At 41.0% G+C, this 16,060-nt stretch overlaps 2 protein-coding genes across 7 annotated transcripts in view; one reads left to right on the forward strand and one right to left on the reverse strand.

Moving 5' to 3' along the window:
* Nle (notchless protein homolog 1) overlaps nt 1-16,060 on the forward strand; it is an 82,821-nt gene that overhangs the window by 31,633 nt on the left and 35,128 nt on the right. For 2 of the 3 annotated variants that reach the window (XM_071680970.1, XM_071680971.1), the window contains exons 8-9: nt 1,287-1,394; nt 11,645-11,777. In XM_071680970.1, the coding sequence (XP_071537071.1) occupies nt 1,287-1,394; nt 11,645-11,777 (241 nt within the window). The remainder of the gene's footprint in view (nt 1-1,286; nt 1,395-11,644; nt 11,778-16,060) is intronic. The other variant, XM_071680972.1, reaches the window with a different exon arrangement.
* LOC139759058 (intraflagellar transport protein 27 homolog) overlaps nt 1-16,060 on the reverse strand; it is a 225,593-nt gene that overhangs the window by 30,048 nt on the left and 179,485 nt on the right. The window lies entirely within an intron of this gene.

Below are 16,060 nucleotides of genomic sequence, written 5' to 3' on the forward strand. Positions count from 1 at the left end.
TGTCACCCAGTTGTGTGTGGCAGCCCTTGCCCCTTCCCACCTTATGCACACCACAACCAACCACCCCAAATAAAGACAAAAAAAACTTATCCTTGCTTTAAACTTTAGCAAACTGTACTCAGAATCCCCTTCCTCCAACAAACATGTTGTTGATTAAACACACACACAGTAGTGTAGAAAATTATGTGGTTTCCACTGACCACTTCATATGCCTTGGTTCAGACTATTGACAGCATGTCATCCTCCATGAACTATATCACTCCAATTTGCTCTATCCTATGCATGCTTCTCACCTCCCTGAATGCTCAAGCCCAAGTAACTCTTAAGCCTCTTTGATTCCATCCATCTCCTTCTTTTTTGTCTTCATCCTACACTCTCCGTGTGTCCATGGTAATAATAGAAATACTCGTATATACTGTATAGTGGCAAAAGAGTGTAGTTTATCAAGAAATTAAATTAAGCAAGGCCTGTTTCGTATAGCTTTCCAGACACTGATTTCTCTGATTTTTCATGATCTGGATTCTCACAACCCAAGCATATATCATAGTTACATATCATACAAATTTCTTTGAGTTTAATATACAATTTGCTCCATCTGAATCACTTTCAATACGTTTACTGAATTGTTTCGAGTATTGCCATAGGTATTCTTTTTTTTTTTTTATTATACTTTGTCACTGTCTCCCGCGTTTGCGAGGTAGCGCAAGGAAACAGACGAAAGAAATGGCCCAACCCCCCCCCATACACATGTATATACATACGTCCACACACGCAAATATACATACCTACACAGCTTTCCATGGTTTACCCCAGACGCTTCACATGCCTTGATTCAATCCACTGACAGCACGTCAACCCCGGTATACCACATCGCTCCAATTCACTCTATTCCTTGCCCTCCTTTCACCCTCCTGCATGTTCAGGCCCCGATCACACAAAATCTTTTTCACTCCATCTTTCCACCTCCAATTTGGTCTCCCTCTTCTCCTCGTTCCCTCCACCTCCGACACATATATCCTCTTGGTCAATCTTTCCTCACTCATTCTCTCCATGTGCCCAAACCACTTCAAAACACCCTCTTCTGCTCTCTCAACCACGCTCTTTTTATTTCCACACATCTCTCTTACCCTTACGTTACTCACTCGATCAAACCACCTCACACCACACATTGTCCTCAAACATCTCATTTCCAGCACATCTTTTTTGTTTGCACTAAAAGAAATTTTCATGTATGAATTCAGATTGCCATGTATTTATTGTTTTAAGATTACCACACATTCTTCTAGGTTTTGTCAAACCACTTGCAAAGTGTCACAGCTCTGCGTTGGAGTGGTGAGGGACTTCTTTACTCAGCCTCCCAGGATAGAACCATTAAGGTTTGGAGGGCATCAGATGTAAGTAACTCAAGTTTATTTATAATCAAGTAACTTGATTTAATACTGTGGGACATTTGTATTTAGTGTTCCATCTCCAGGTGTCTACATGGTTGGTCCATGCTAGATCTCTCAAAGAATTCCAATCTTTGGCATGTTCCAAACACTGTTTCATTCTTGTTCACTCTGTACTGCATACTGCAAAACTCTTTCTGTCAATCTTCTTCATGATTCGTCCTTTTCTTGCCTTTACCTTGCTCAGATATTCCCTTCATTCCGTTCATCTCACTAAACCATTTAAGTACTCCATTTCTCTTTTTGGACTACTGTACCATTTCTTTTTGCTCTTCCTTACTCAGATATCATCCTTCCTCAGCATTCGTCATGTACCACTCATGGGAAACTTGTCTCTGGGGTTAGAAGGGTAAAAACTACATCCAAGTATCTCCTGTTTCTTGTAAGGAGTGACAAATGGGAGCTGGATGGAGGGCTAAAAGCCCTTTCCTCATGTATCATCACTTTCCAAAAATGGGAACAGAAGCAAGAGCAAAGAAAGAGCTCAAAAGCTCAGGCTGGTATTTGTGAATGTGCGTCGATGTGATCAGGATGATTAGAAGGGAGGGACAGGTGCAGTTTTTGATGAGAGGAACCTGCATGTTTTGGTTCTGAGCGAAACAAGCTGAAGGGGAAGGGAATAGGATAGTGCTGGGGGTAAAGTTTGGGGTTACTAAGAGAAAAAGAGCAAAGGAGGTGATGTCAATTAAAATGAAGAAGCTATACGACTGTGTTAAAGAGTGTCAGCTCAGTACTGATTTCAGTTGAAATGGAAGTAGACTATGACAGCGAGGTGATTATTAGTGCTTAGCCTCATGACAGTAAGAGGAGTGATATGATTATTAGTGCTTATCCTCATGACAGTAAGAGGAGTGATAAGTGAATTTTAAGAGAAGATTGAGTACTATGGCAGTTTTGGAGCAGATTATCAAAACTTGATGCAAGAATGGATGATGTAGCAGATGAGGGTATAATTGTGAAGGGCATAGGGATCCTTGGTGTTGATAAAAATGAGGAAGAGCATGTCGAATTTTTACTGAAATGGAATGGTGATCAAGAATAAAGAAGGAAATGGATTAACAACAACACGGTTGAATTATATAAAAGAGCAGAAAGAAAAAATAAAGTTATTCATCTCATATAATAGTGATTGGGTAGCACTAAAAAGATAAAGCATTAAGGAGAAAGAAGGTATAAGAAGGTCTTATGAGGACTGTCCAAAGAAATACGAGGATGAAAAGGTAAGGAGAAATAAACAAAAAGGGCAGTGAAATAAGAGCAAGGTAGTGAAAAGGGTAATTTTCACCCAAAGTATGTAAGAAATGAAAGAAGTCTTCCTTCATATACAATTGCAGCGGCTAAAGGTGATATATGAATTAATGAGTATTTTAAAGAAACTGAATTGGAGATTGAACAGTGCTAAATAGTAAATGAAACATCGTTAGGTGTGAGGAGTTGGTCAATCAGTGAAGAAAGTAATAAAAAATTGGGAGATGTCAGAGTGTAAGGAAAGCTTTGATTTTGTTTTCATCCCTTTCAGTTTAATACTTAAGCAGTGGATTATAATAGCATGTTCAAAGATAGGACAAAGCTCTATCATTTACTTAACATATTATTATTATTATACATGTCATTATACATGACAGCTAGAGACTGAGTGTGAACGAATGTGGTCTTTGTTGTCTTTTCCTAGCGCTACCTCGCACATGCAGGGGTAGGGAGTTTTCATTTCATGTGTGGCAGGGTGGCGATGGGAATGAATAAGGGCAGACGGTATGCTTGTGGCATGAGAAGAGTGGGAGGTGGGTTGATTAGAAAGGGTAGTGAGTGGTGGGATGAAGAAGTAAGATTATTAGTGAAAGAGAAGAGAGAGGCATTTGGACGATTTTTGCAGGGAAAAAATGCAATTGAGTGGGAGATGTATAAAAGAAAGAGACAGGAGGTCAAGAGAAAGGTGCAAGAGGTGAAAAAGAGGGCAAATGAGAGTTGGGGTGAGAGAGTATCATTAAATTTTAGGGAGAATAAAAAGATGTTCTGGAAGGAGGTAAATAAAGTGCATAAGACAAGGGAGCAAATGGGAACTTCAGTGAAGGGCGCAAATGGGGAGGTGATAACAAGTAGTGGTGATGTGAGAAGGAGATGGAGTGAGTATTTTGAAGGTTTGTTGAATGTGTTTGATGATAGAGTGGCAGATATAGGGTGTTTTGGTCGAGGTGGTGTGCAAAGTGAGAGGGTGAGGGAAAATGATTGGGTAAACAGAGAAGAGGTAGTAAAAGCTTTGCGGAAGATGAAAGGCAGCAGGTTTGGATGTCATTGCAGTGGAATTTATTAAAAAAGGGGGTGACTGTATTATTGACTGGTTGGTAAGGTTATTTAATGTATGTATGACTCATGGTGAGGTGCCTGAGGATTGGCGGAATGCGTGCATAGTGCCATTGTACAAAGGCAAAGGGGACAAGAGTGAGTGCTCAAATTACAGAGGTATAAGTTTGTTGAGTATTCCTGGTAAATTATATGGCAGGGTATTGATTGAGAGGGTGAAGGCATGTACAGAGCATCAGATTGGGGAAGAGCAGTGTGGTTTCAGAAGTGGTAGAGGATGTGTGGATCAGGGGTTTGCTTTGAAGAATGTATGTGAGAAATACTTAGAAAAGCAAATGGATTTGTATGTAGCATTTATGGATCTGGAGAAGGCATATGGTAGAGTTGATAGAGATGCTTTGTGGAAGGTATTAAGAATATATGGTGTGGGAGGCAAGTTGTTGGAAGCAGTGAAAAGTTTTTATCGAGGATGTAAGGCATGTGTACGTGTAGGAAGAGAGGAAAGTGATTGGTTCTCAGTGAATGTAGGTTTGTAGGCATATGATAGAGTTGATAGAGATGCTCTGTGGAAGGTATTAAGAATATATGGTGTGGGATGCAAGTTGTTAGAAGCAGTGAAAAGTTTTTATCGAGGATGTAAGGCATGTGTACGTGTAGGAAGAGAGGAAAGTGATTGGTTCTCAGTGAATGTAGGTTTGCGGCAGGGGTGTGTGATGTCTCCATGGTTGTTTAATTTGTTTATGGATGGGGTTGTTAGGGAGGTGAATGCAAGAGTTTTGGAAAGAGGGGCAAGTATGAAGTCTGTTGGGGATGAGAGAGCTTGGGAAGTGAGTCAGTTGTTGTTCGCTGATGATACAGCGCTGGTGGCTGATTCATGTGAGAAACTGCAGAAGCTGGTGACTGAGTTTGGTAAAGTGTGTGAAAGAAGAAAGTTAAGAGTAAATGTGAATAAGAGCAAGGTTATTAGGTACAGTAGGGTTGAGGGTCAAGTCAATTGGGAGGTAAGTTTGAATGGAGAAAAACTGGAGGAAGTAAAGTGCTTTAGATATCTGGGAGTGGATCTGGCAGCGGATGGAACCATGGAAGCGGAAGTGGATCATAGGGTGGGGGAGGGGGCGAAAATCCTGGGAGCCTTGAAGAATATGTGGAAGTCGAGAACATTATCTCGGAAAGCAAAAATGGGTATGTTTGAAGGAATAGTGGTTCCAACAATGTTGTATGGTTGCGAGGCATGGGCTATGGATAGAGTTGTGCGCAGGAGGATGGATGTGCTGGAAATGAGATGTTTGAGGACAATGTGTGGTGTGAGGTGGTTTGATCGAGTAAGTAACGTAAGGGTAAGAGAGATATGTGGAAATAAAAAGAGCGTGGTTGAGAGAGCAGAAGAGGGTGTTTTGAAATGTTTGGGCACATGGAGAGAATGAGTGAGGAAAGATTGACCAAGAGGATATATGTGTCGGAGGTGGAGGGAACGAGGAGAAGTGGGAGACCAAATTGGAGGTGGAAAGATGGAGTGAAAAAGATTTTGTGTGATCGGGGCCTGAATATGCAGGAGGGTGAAAGGAGGGCAAGGAATAGAGTGAATTGGATCGATGTGGTATACCGGGGTTGACGTGCTGTCAGTGGATTGAATCAGGGCATGTGAAGCGTCTGGGGTAAACCATGGAAAGCTGTGTAGGTATGTATATTTGCGTGTGTGGACGTATGTATATACATGTGTATGGGGGTGGGTTGGGCCATTTCTTTCGTCTGTTTCCTTGCGCTACCTCGCAAACGTGGGAGACAGCGACAAAGCAAAAAAAAAAAAGTATTAATTATGTATACATATATATATGGAACCATGAAAGTAGAAGTGAATCATAGGGTGGGGGAGGGGGGCGAAAATCCAGGGAGTCTTGAAGAATGTGTGGAAGTCGAGAACATTATCTCCGAAAGCAAAAATGGCTATGTTTGAAGGAATAGTGGTTTCAACAGTGTTGTGTGGTTGCGAGGCGTGGGCTATGGATAGAGTAGTGCACAGGAGGGTGGATGTGCTGGAAATGAGATGTTTGAGGACAATATGTGGTGTGAGGTGGTTTGATTGAGTAAGTAATGTAAGGGTAAGAGAGATATGTGGAAATAAGAAGAGCGTGGTTGAGAGAGCAGAAGAGGGTGTTTTGAAATGGTTTGGGCACATGGAGAGAATGAATGAGGAAAGATTGACCAAGAGGATATATATGTGTCGGAGTTGGAGGGAATGAGGAGAAGTGGGAGACCAAATTGGAGGTGGAAAGATGGAGTGAAAAAGATTTTGAGTGATCGGGGCCTGAACATGCAGGAGGGTGAAAGGCGGGCAAGGAATAGAGTGAAATGGATCGATGTGGTATACCGGGGTCGACGTGCTGTCAGTGGATTGAATCAGGGCATGTGAAACGTCTGGGGTAAACCATGGAAAGTTCTGTGGGGCCTGGATGTGGAAAGGGAGCTGTGGTTTCGGGCATTATTGCATGACAGCTAGAGACTGAGTGTGAACGAATGGGGCCTTTCTTGTTTTTTCCTAGCGCTACCTCGCACACATGAGGGGGGAGGGGGATGTTATTCCATGTGTGGCAAGGTGGCGATGGGAATGAATAAATGCAGACAGTGTGCATGTGTATATATGTTTATGTCTGTGTGTGTATATATGTGTGTACATTAAGATGTATGGGTATGTATATTTGCGTGTGGGGACGTGTATGTATATACATGTGTATGGGGTTGGGTTAGGCCATTTCTTTCGTCTGTTTCCTTGCGCTACCTTGCAAACGCGGGAGACAGCGACAAAGCAAAATTAAATAAATAAATATATTATCCCTGGGGATAGGGGAGAAAGAATACTTCCCACGTATTCCCTGCGTGTCGTAGAAGGCGACTAAAAGGGGAGGGAGTGGGGGGCTGGAAATTCTCCCCTCTTGTTTTTTTTTTAATTTTCCAAAAGAAGGAACAGAGAAGGGGGCTAGGTGAGGATATTCCCCCAAAGGCCCGGTCCTCTGTTCTTAACGCTACCTCGCTAACGCGGGAAATGGCAAATAGTTTGAAAACAAAAAAAAAATTATATATAATATATATATATATATATATATATATATATATATATATATATATATATATATATATAGGAGGGGACCATAGGGTGGGGGAGGGGGCGAAAATTCTGGGAGCCTTGAAGAATGTGTGGAAGTCGAGAACATTATCTCGGAAAGCAAAAATGGGTATGTTTGAAGGAATAGTGGTTCCAACAATGTTGTATGGTTGCGAGGCGTGGGCTATGGATAGAGTTGTGCGCAGGAGGATGGATGTGCTGGAAATGAGATGTCTGAGGACAATGTGTGGTGTGAGGTGGTTTGATCGAGTAAGTAACGTAAGGGTGAGAGAGATGTGTGGAAATAAAAAGAGCGTGGTTGAGAGAGCAGAAGAGGGTGTTTTGAAATGGTTTGGGCACATGGAGAGAATGAGTGAGGAAAGGTTGACCAAGAGGATATATGTGTCGGAGGTGGAGGGAACGAGGAGAAGAGGGAGACCAAATTGGAGGTGGAAAGATGGAGTGAAAAAGATTTTGTGTGATCGGGGCCTGAACTTGCAGGAGGGTGAAAGGAGGGCAAGGAATAGAGTGAATTGGAGCAATGTGGTATACCGGGGTTGACGTGCTGTCAGTGGATTGAATCAAGACATGTGAAGCGTCTGGGGTAAACCATGGAAAGCTGTGTAGGTATGTATATTTGCGTGTGTGGACGTATGTATATACATGTGTATGGGGGGGGTTGGGCCATTTCTTTCGTCTGTTTCCTTGCGCTACCTCGCAAACGCGGGAGACAGCGACAAAGTATAAAAAAAAAAAAAATATATATATATGTGTGTGTGTGTGTGTGTGTGGTGTGGTGTGGTGTGAGGTGGTTTGATCGAGTAAGTAATGTGAGGGTAGGAGAGATGTGTGGAAATAAAAAGAGTATAGTTGAGAGAGCAGAAGAGGGTGTTTTGAAATGGTTTGGTCACATGGAGAGAATGAGTGAGGAAAGATTGACCAAGAGGATATATGTGTCAGAGGTGGAGGGAATGAGGAGAAATGGGAGACCAAATTGGAGGTGGAAAGATGGAGTGAAAAAGATTTTGAGTGATCAGGGCCTGAACATGCAGGAGGGTGAAAGGCGTGCAAGGAATAGAGTGAATTGGAACGATGTGGTATACTGGGGTCAACGTGCTGTCAATGGATTGAACCAGGGCATGTGAAGCATCTGGGGTAAACCATGGAATGTTTTGTGGGGCCTAGATGTGGAAAGGGAGCTGTTGTTTTGGTGCATTATACATGACAGCTAGAGACTGGTCTTTGTTGTCTTTTCCTAGCACTACCTTGCACGCATGTGGGGGGGGGGTCATTTCATGTGTGGAGGGGTAGCGACAGGAATGAATAAAGGCAGGAAGTATGAATTATGTACATGTGTATATATGTATATGTCTGTGTATGTATATATATGTATACGTTGAAATGTACAGGTATGTATATGTGTGTGTGTGGACGTCTGTGTATGTACATGTGTATGTGGGTGGGTTGGGCCATTCTCTCATCTGTTTCCTTGTGCTACCTCGCTAACGCGGGAGACAGTGACAAAGTATAATAAATAAATAAATAAATAAAAAGTATGGTAAGTGGGGAATGAAACAGGATGGGTTGAGTTTATGTATCAAGGGAAAAACCTAGAGGAAGTGAAAAACTTTAGATGCTTTGGAGATGAAGTGAGTCATAGAGAGGAAAAGGGTGGAAAAGGCATTGGTGCATTGAGGAGTGCATGAGAGGAAAAGTCATTGTCTGATACAGCAGATATGGTAGTCCAGATAGTGTTATATGGATAAAAGTATTGAACCCTGGATATAGAAGTTAGATTAATTGGATATGAACTGCCTCTGGCTTGAGTAAGGTTAATCACATTAAGAATGACAGTGGAGTTTGGTGTGGTAGGGAAAACCAAGAAGTGGATGGAGGGATGGAGTGTAAGATGCTTTCAGGTGCCAGGGCATGAACGTTCAGAAGGGTGAGAGGCATGCATGGGATAAAACAAATTGGAGTGATGTGGTAAGTAGAGACTGATCAACTGTCAGTAGACTTACCCAGAAGATATGGATTCTAGGACTGGTGTGTTGTACATAGCAGCCAGAGATTGGGTGTAACTGAGGCTCTTGTTTTGTTTGCTTCTAGTATCACAGCAAACAAGTATGAAACAGAACTGGCATTACTAGACTGAAAGAGTTAAGGTTATGGTCTCATTTCACTTATGTTTGACCAAGTGTGTTTGAGTGGAGCCTAATCATTCAGTGCTTTCTTGAAGTATGTAGAATGCCTTTCGAAAATAACATTTCAGATTCAAGTGAAAAATGTGGTGATTCCATATGGTGTAAGGATAGAATACTTTTTTAAAAATACTGACAGTGTTAAGAATTTTAAATAAGGTTGTTGATCATACATATTAAAAGCATTATTGCCATAGTGAAAGAGGAACAGATGGATTTTCTGTATTATGATTTGATGGCATGTAAAGATTTTCACAGTAAGAATGCCAGAAAAAGTGGAGAGGGACAAGGTTTATGTTTCTTCTATTTAAAAAAAAAAGTGCAACACAGCCAAAAGAAAAATTAAGCAAGCATATCGAAATATTGAGGTGGATAAACATGTTTTAGAGAGTGGAGCGTACTTTATATATAGTAAGAATTGATTGGATAAGTACAAGGTTGAAGTTAGGTCAGGATGTCTTATACAGTATCTTTTTTATTCATCATAGCACTGGGGTAGTAAAAGTAGTTAATATGATACTTGAGTCCCATTAACAAATAATAAAGGAAGCACACAACTTTTTTCATAAAAGATTTGTGCTTATGTGATAAGCAGCAATAGAGTTGCTGATGAATACAAAAGTCCGGAAGGGATTTCTGAAACATGCATGAATGTGAATGCCAATTGAAATAAAGCTTTCTCTGAAAGGAGGCTATATGAAGATTATATTTGTTTTGATATGGAGATGGTGAAGATTCAGAATGGTAAAAGCTAAACAGCAAATTAAGAAAGAATTAAGGCTGAAGCATGGACAGATTGCAGCTGCCCTGAAAAAATGGAGCAAATAGATATGTTGATGGGCAGAGGAAAAGGAGAATTCTATACTGAGTAATGCAGCATCTCTTGATATTTGCTAGTGATGTGTGGGTCTACTCGAAGCTTGCTAAGGAGGTTAAAAGAAGGACAAGATGTATTTATGTAAAGAGAGGGGAAAATTCACAGTGGAAGAGAGAACAGACTGAGAAGGAAGCAAGTTCAAGGTAAATATGAAATTTGCAAAAGAATTATAGGTACACCACCGATTTTCCAGCACTCTTGGTTCCAAAGCCTTGCCGGATTAACCATTTTGACAGACCAACCGTAGTCAAGTAATATTAATTCATCAACACACCTCTAACCCACTAATTATACATCTCCCCTGTGTCTAAAGTATACCATGGACTGTTAGAAATTTTTTTTTTTTTTCTTTTGCTTTGTTGCTGTCTCCTGCATTTGCGAGGTGGCGCAAGGAAACAGACGAAAGAAATGGCCCAACCCACCCCCATACACATGTATATACATACGTCCACACACGCAAATTTAGAAATCTATTTAGAAATCTAAATTAAACAAATATTAAATGTTTGAGCACCCTAAGATGGTAAGTCTGTCCTTAGATTGTTTGAATCCTGTGAGGTCTTCTTTGTTTTCTGTTGTTCATGTTTTCCTAGGTGTGCTTCGCCAGAATAATGCAGTTTTGTCTGCATCATATACCTGCTCAAGACTGAGGTGCTCATCAGCTACGAGTTTTGCAAATTCATCCACATACTCGGCAGCTCCTTCATGGTTTTCAGACCGCTTTTCTCTGCACTTTTTATTCATGGAAATTCACTGACGCTTCTTGAATCTTTGAAGCCATCCTTCACTATAGTCATGCTCATGTTGTAAAATAAGTTCTTTATGGAACAACTTAGCCTGGTCCATTATCATGCTACCTGACAAATCCACTCTATCACTCCGACACTGTCAAAACCATTCCATCATCACTCGATTGTGCGCAGTACTCTTACCATCTTTCATAGTTTTTTAATCGTCATTTGCTTCTTGGAATTGCTGTCTGCATAGAATTTCAGTATTTTTTCCTTTGCTTCTTTATATCATAAACAGTTGATGAACCATTACTGTGGATGTCACACAGCTTATGCACCAAAACACCACAGTCCATTTTTTCAACAGTTCTACTTTATCTTAGATCGATATGGACTAGTGTTTACATCTGACACCATGACTAACACTCTCATATGTATTAGAAGCCATAGCTAGGGTTAAATTTAAGCAAAATAAGCTAAGAATTTCACAGAATTGCGGTATCACCACCGACAAGTGCAGTGTAAAGAATGTAAATAAGCATGCCCTACACAATGCCATCTGTGGCTGCCCAGTAAACAAGCCTGGTGGCCACAGTAATTTCAAGTTCCCTCACATACTTTTGTCCGGACTAAAGGAGGTGCTGAACGCTGGACATTCGGTGGTGTACCTGTATTAATAGATGATGATGTGCTTATGAGGTGTTCACATGTGGAGGTAATAGAAGGAGAAAGATTGACAAAAACAGTGCTTCTAAATGCAGGGGAGACATGAGACATAGTGTATGGGCAGCATGAAGGAGTGTGTGTGGAAAGTAAGTGTAGTATCATTTATAGATGTGCCTTATGAAAGACATACCTGTTCCCTCCTGTAGAGTAAAAAACAGTATTATTTAAAGTAATAAAAGATGGATGTCTACTTTATAACTGCCCAAAAAATATAGTTTTGTAAGTTACACGAGTGACAGATATAAAATGCTTATCTTTAGGGTGTAATGTGCCGGACACTACAAGGACATGGTCACTGGGTAAATACGCTGGCCCTAAATACTGACTACGTTTTACGAATTGGAGCCTTTGATCCTCAGTCTTTGATGAAGTCCAGGCCAGAAATAACTCCACGTAAGTCATATTCTTTTAATATTTATTTATTTTTACCTGCCGTGCCATTTTTCTATCTAACCCCTGCAAGACTTGGTACATGATTTATAAGCAGTTGTGAAGGTCCAGTAAAGGAAGGTCAGAAATTTATGAAACATTTTTTCTTCCACTTTCAAGCTTGAATTTGCATGTCACACCAGTAGAATTCATGTTTCTGGCAGTTCACCTCTTACTTATATTAGTTATTTATTATATTTTATTAGACTTTGTCACTGTCTTCCGCGTTAGCGAGGTAGTGCAAGGAAACAGACTGAAGAATGGCCCAACCCACCCACATAAACATGTATATACATATACATCCACACACACACATATACATACCTATACATCTCAACGCAGACATATACATATATACACATGTACATAATTCATACTGTCTGCCCTTATTGATTCCCGTCGCCACCCCACCACACATGAAATAACAACCCCCTCCCCCCGCATGTGCGCAAGGTAGCACTAGGAAAAGACAACAAAGGCCACATTCGTTCACACTCAGTCTCTAGCTGTCGTGTATAATGCACCGAAACCACTGCTCCCTTTCCACATCCAATCCCCACAAAACTTTCCATGGTTTACCCCAGACATTTCACATGCCCTGGTTCAATCCACTGACAGCATGCACTGACAGCATGTCGACCCCGGTATACCACATTGTTCCAATTCACTATTCCTTGCATGCCTTTCACCCTCCTGCATGTTCAGGCCCCGATCACTCAAAATCATTTTCTCTCCATCTTTCCACCTCCAATTTGGTCTCCCACTTCTCCTCATTCCCTCCATCTCTGACACATATATCCTCTTTGTCAATCTTTCCTCACTCATTCTCACCATGTGACCAAACCATTTCAAAACACCCTCTTCTGGTCTCTCAACCACACTCTTTTTATGACCACACATATCTCTTACCCTTTCATTATTTACTCGATCGAACCACTTCACACCACATATTGTCCTCAAACACCTCATTTCCAGCACATCCACCCTCCTCCGCACAGCTCTATCAATAGCCCACGCCTTGCAACCATATAACATTGTCGGAACCACTATTTCTTCAAACATACTCATTTTTGCTTTCCGAGGCAACATTCTTGCCTTCCACACATTTTTCAACGCTCCCAGAACTTTCGCCTTCTCCCCCACCCTTTGACTCACTTCCACGGTTCCATCCTCTGCCAAATCCACTACCAGATATCTAAAACACTTCACTTCCTCCAGTCTTTCTCCATTCAAACTTACCTCCCAATTGACTTGTCCCACAACCCTACTGTACCTAATAACCTTGTTCTTATTCACATTTAATCACAGCTTTCTTCTTTCACACACTTTACCAAACTCAGTCACCAGCTTCTGCAATTTCTCACCCAAATCAGCCACCAGTGCTGTATCATCAGCAAACAACAACCAACTTACTTCCCAAGCTCTCTCATCCACAACAGATTGCATACTTGCCCTTCTTTCCAAAACTCTTGCATTCACCTCCCTAACAACACCATCCACAAACAAATTAAACAACCATAGAGACATCACACACCCCTGTCGCAAACCGACATTCAATGAAAACCAATCACTTTCCTCTCTTCCTACTCATACACATCCTTACATCCTTGATAAAAACTTTTCACTGCTTCTAACAACTTGCCTCCCATACCATATATTCTTAATACCTTCCACAGAGCATCTCTATCAACTCTATCATATGCCTTCTCCAGATCCATAATATGAGTGTTTAGTTAATTAACCTAATGGTGTGATGGGAAACATTGCTACTTTATTACATCGTAGTCTTAATACTTTACTGTAAACAGAGTTTTTTTTCTGTAAAGAAAGGTTGTACTTAGATATGCTAAGATTTCTAATTACTGTAACTGATTTTATATTTCATTTATTTTGCATTGAGAAATTAGGGTTTGAGTTTAGGAATGGAAAATGTTATTTTTGGACAGGGAAGGGAAGGACTTCCAGTCCCAGTAAGTGGCAGACAAGAAGACTGGAACTTCAGAGAGGGAGCAATAAAATGCTTTACAAGGAAGTAAATTGTAGGGAGAAAACAAGAGGACAAATTGAGGTGACAGTGAGGAGAATGGATAGGTAAATGGTAACAAACAAATAGATCAGCACGAGATGGAGTCAGTATTTTGAGATGATAGGGATACAGATGTGATGAGTTTTGTAAAACATGGGAGGCAGAATCAGAGAATCACTTACAATAAGATGGTGAAAAAGGTATGTCATGGATGCCTTGTAAGTATGGGATGTTGTAAAGAGCGAAGAACTAACAGATTGCTGTTAGATATCTCTAGAAGCAGGGACACAGTGTTGTTGATTGCTTATAGTCAGGCAGTCTGAAGTGTATGGTGTAAGATACAGTGCCTGAGGAGTGGTAGGGAGCATATGCAGTGCACTAGTATGAAAGTGAAGGGAACTAAAGAATAAGAAAAGGTGTTTTAATTATACAGGTTTAAGCTGTTGAATGTATTTGAAGAAGTGTATGGAAGAAAAATGATTGTATGGGTGCAGAGTAGTTGATTAGGGAGGAGCCTGGGGCATTTATAGATCTAGAGAAAATAAGTGATAAAGTTAACAGAGATGCCATATAAAATGTGTTATGAATGTATGGGGTAAATAGAAAGCTACTATGCCCTGTGATTAGTTTTTGCTTGGAAAGTTAGGCATGTGTAAAAGTTATTAAAGAGGGTGAGTGGTTCATAGTGAAAGTTGGTATGCATCAAGCATGTGTGATGTTGCCATGGCTGTTTAACATGAGCAAATATGGCACATTCCCCCTTCATACCCACACCAAGGTGAACCAAGCAGGTGCTGATGTTGCTCATAAGCCCATAAATGTTTACAATCTGTTCTTTTCAGTCATAAACCATATCTTTTTAGCATATATGTTTACGAACCAGTCTCCCAGACCCTCTCACTTTGCACACCACCCCGACCAAAACACCAAACATCTGCCACTCTTTCATCAAACACACTCAGCAAATCTTCAAAATACTCACTACATCCCCTTCTCACTTCACTACTTATTACTTCCCCCCTTCACTGATGTTCCCATTTTTTCTCGTCTTATAAACGTTATTCACCGCCTTCCAAAACATCTTTTTATTCTCCCTAAAGTTTGATGCTACTCTCTCACCCCAGCTGTCATTTGTCCTCTTTTTCAACCCTTGCACCTTCCAGTTGACCTTCTGCCACTTTCTTTTGTACTTCTCCCAGTCATTTGCATTCCTTCCTTACAAGTATCGTCCAAACGCCTCTCTTTTACATGCCTATCAATTAACATGTAATCCAATAATGCCCTTTGACCATTTCTCCTACTCACATACATATACTTAAGCGAGAAGAGGTAGTGAAAGCTTTGCGGAAGATGAAATCCAGCAAGATGGCAGGTTTGGATGGTATTGCAGTGGAATTTATTGAGAAAGGGGTGACTGTGTTGTTGATTGTTTGGTAAGATTATTCTCTGTATGTATGGATCATGGTGAAGTGCCTGAGGATTGGCGGAATGCATGCATAGCGCCATTGTACAAAGGCAAAGGGAATAAAGGCAAGTGTTCAAACTACAGAGGCATAGGTTTGTTAAGTGTTCCTGGGAAGTTGTATGGGCCGGTATTGATTGAGAGGGTGAAGGCATGTACAGAGCATCAGATTGATGAAGAGCAGTTTGGTTTCAGAAGTGGTTGAGGATGTGTAGACCAAGTGTTTGCTTTGAAGAATATGTGAGAGAAATACTTAGAAAAACATGGCTTTGATGTGGCATAAATGGATCTGGAGAGGGCATATGGTAGGATTAATGGAGATGCTTTGTGGAAGGTCTTAAGTGTGTGTGGTATGGAAGGTGAGCTGCTAGAGGCAGTGAAAAGTTTTTACCAGGGATGTAAGACTTGTGTATGGGAAGGGAAAGAGAAGAGTGACTGGTTCTCAGTGAAGGTCAGTCTGCAGTAGGGGTGTGTGATACCCCCTTGGTTGTTTGATTTGTTTGTGGATGGGATGGTTAGGGAGGTGAATGCAAGAGTTTTGGAGAGAAGGGCGAGTATGCAGTCTGTTGGAGATGAAAGCACATGGGAAGTGAGTCGGTTGTTGTTCACCGATGATGCAGCTCTGATGGCTGACTTGAGTGAGGAACTGCAGAAGTTGATGACTGGGTTTGGAAAAATGTGTGAAAGGAGAAAGTTGAGAGTGAACTTGAATAAGAGCAAGATTTATTAGGTTCAGTAGGGTTTAGGGGCATGTTAATT

The sequence above is a fragment of the Panulirus ornatus genome, chromosome 32 (genome assembly GCF_036320965.1).
Source record: "Panulirus ornatus isolate Po-2019 chromosome 32, ASM3632096v1, whole genome shotgun sequence".
Taxonomy (NCBI): Eukaryota; Metazoa; Arthropoda; class Malacostraca; order Decapoda; family Palinuridae; genus Panulirus; species Panulirus ornatus.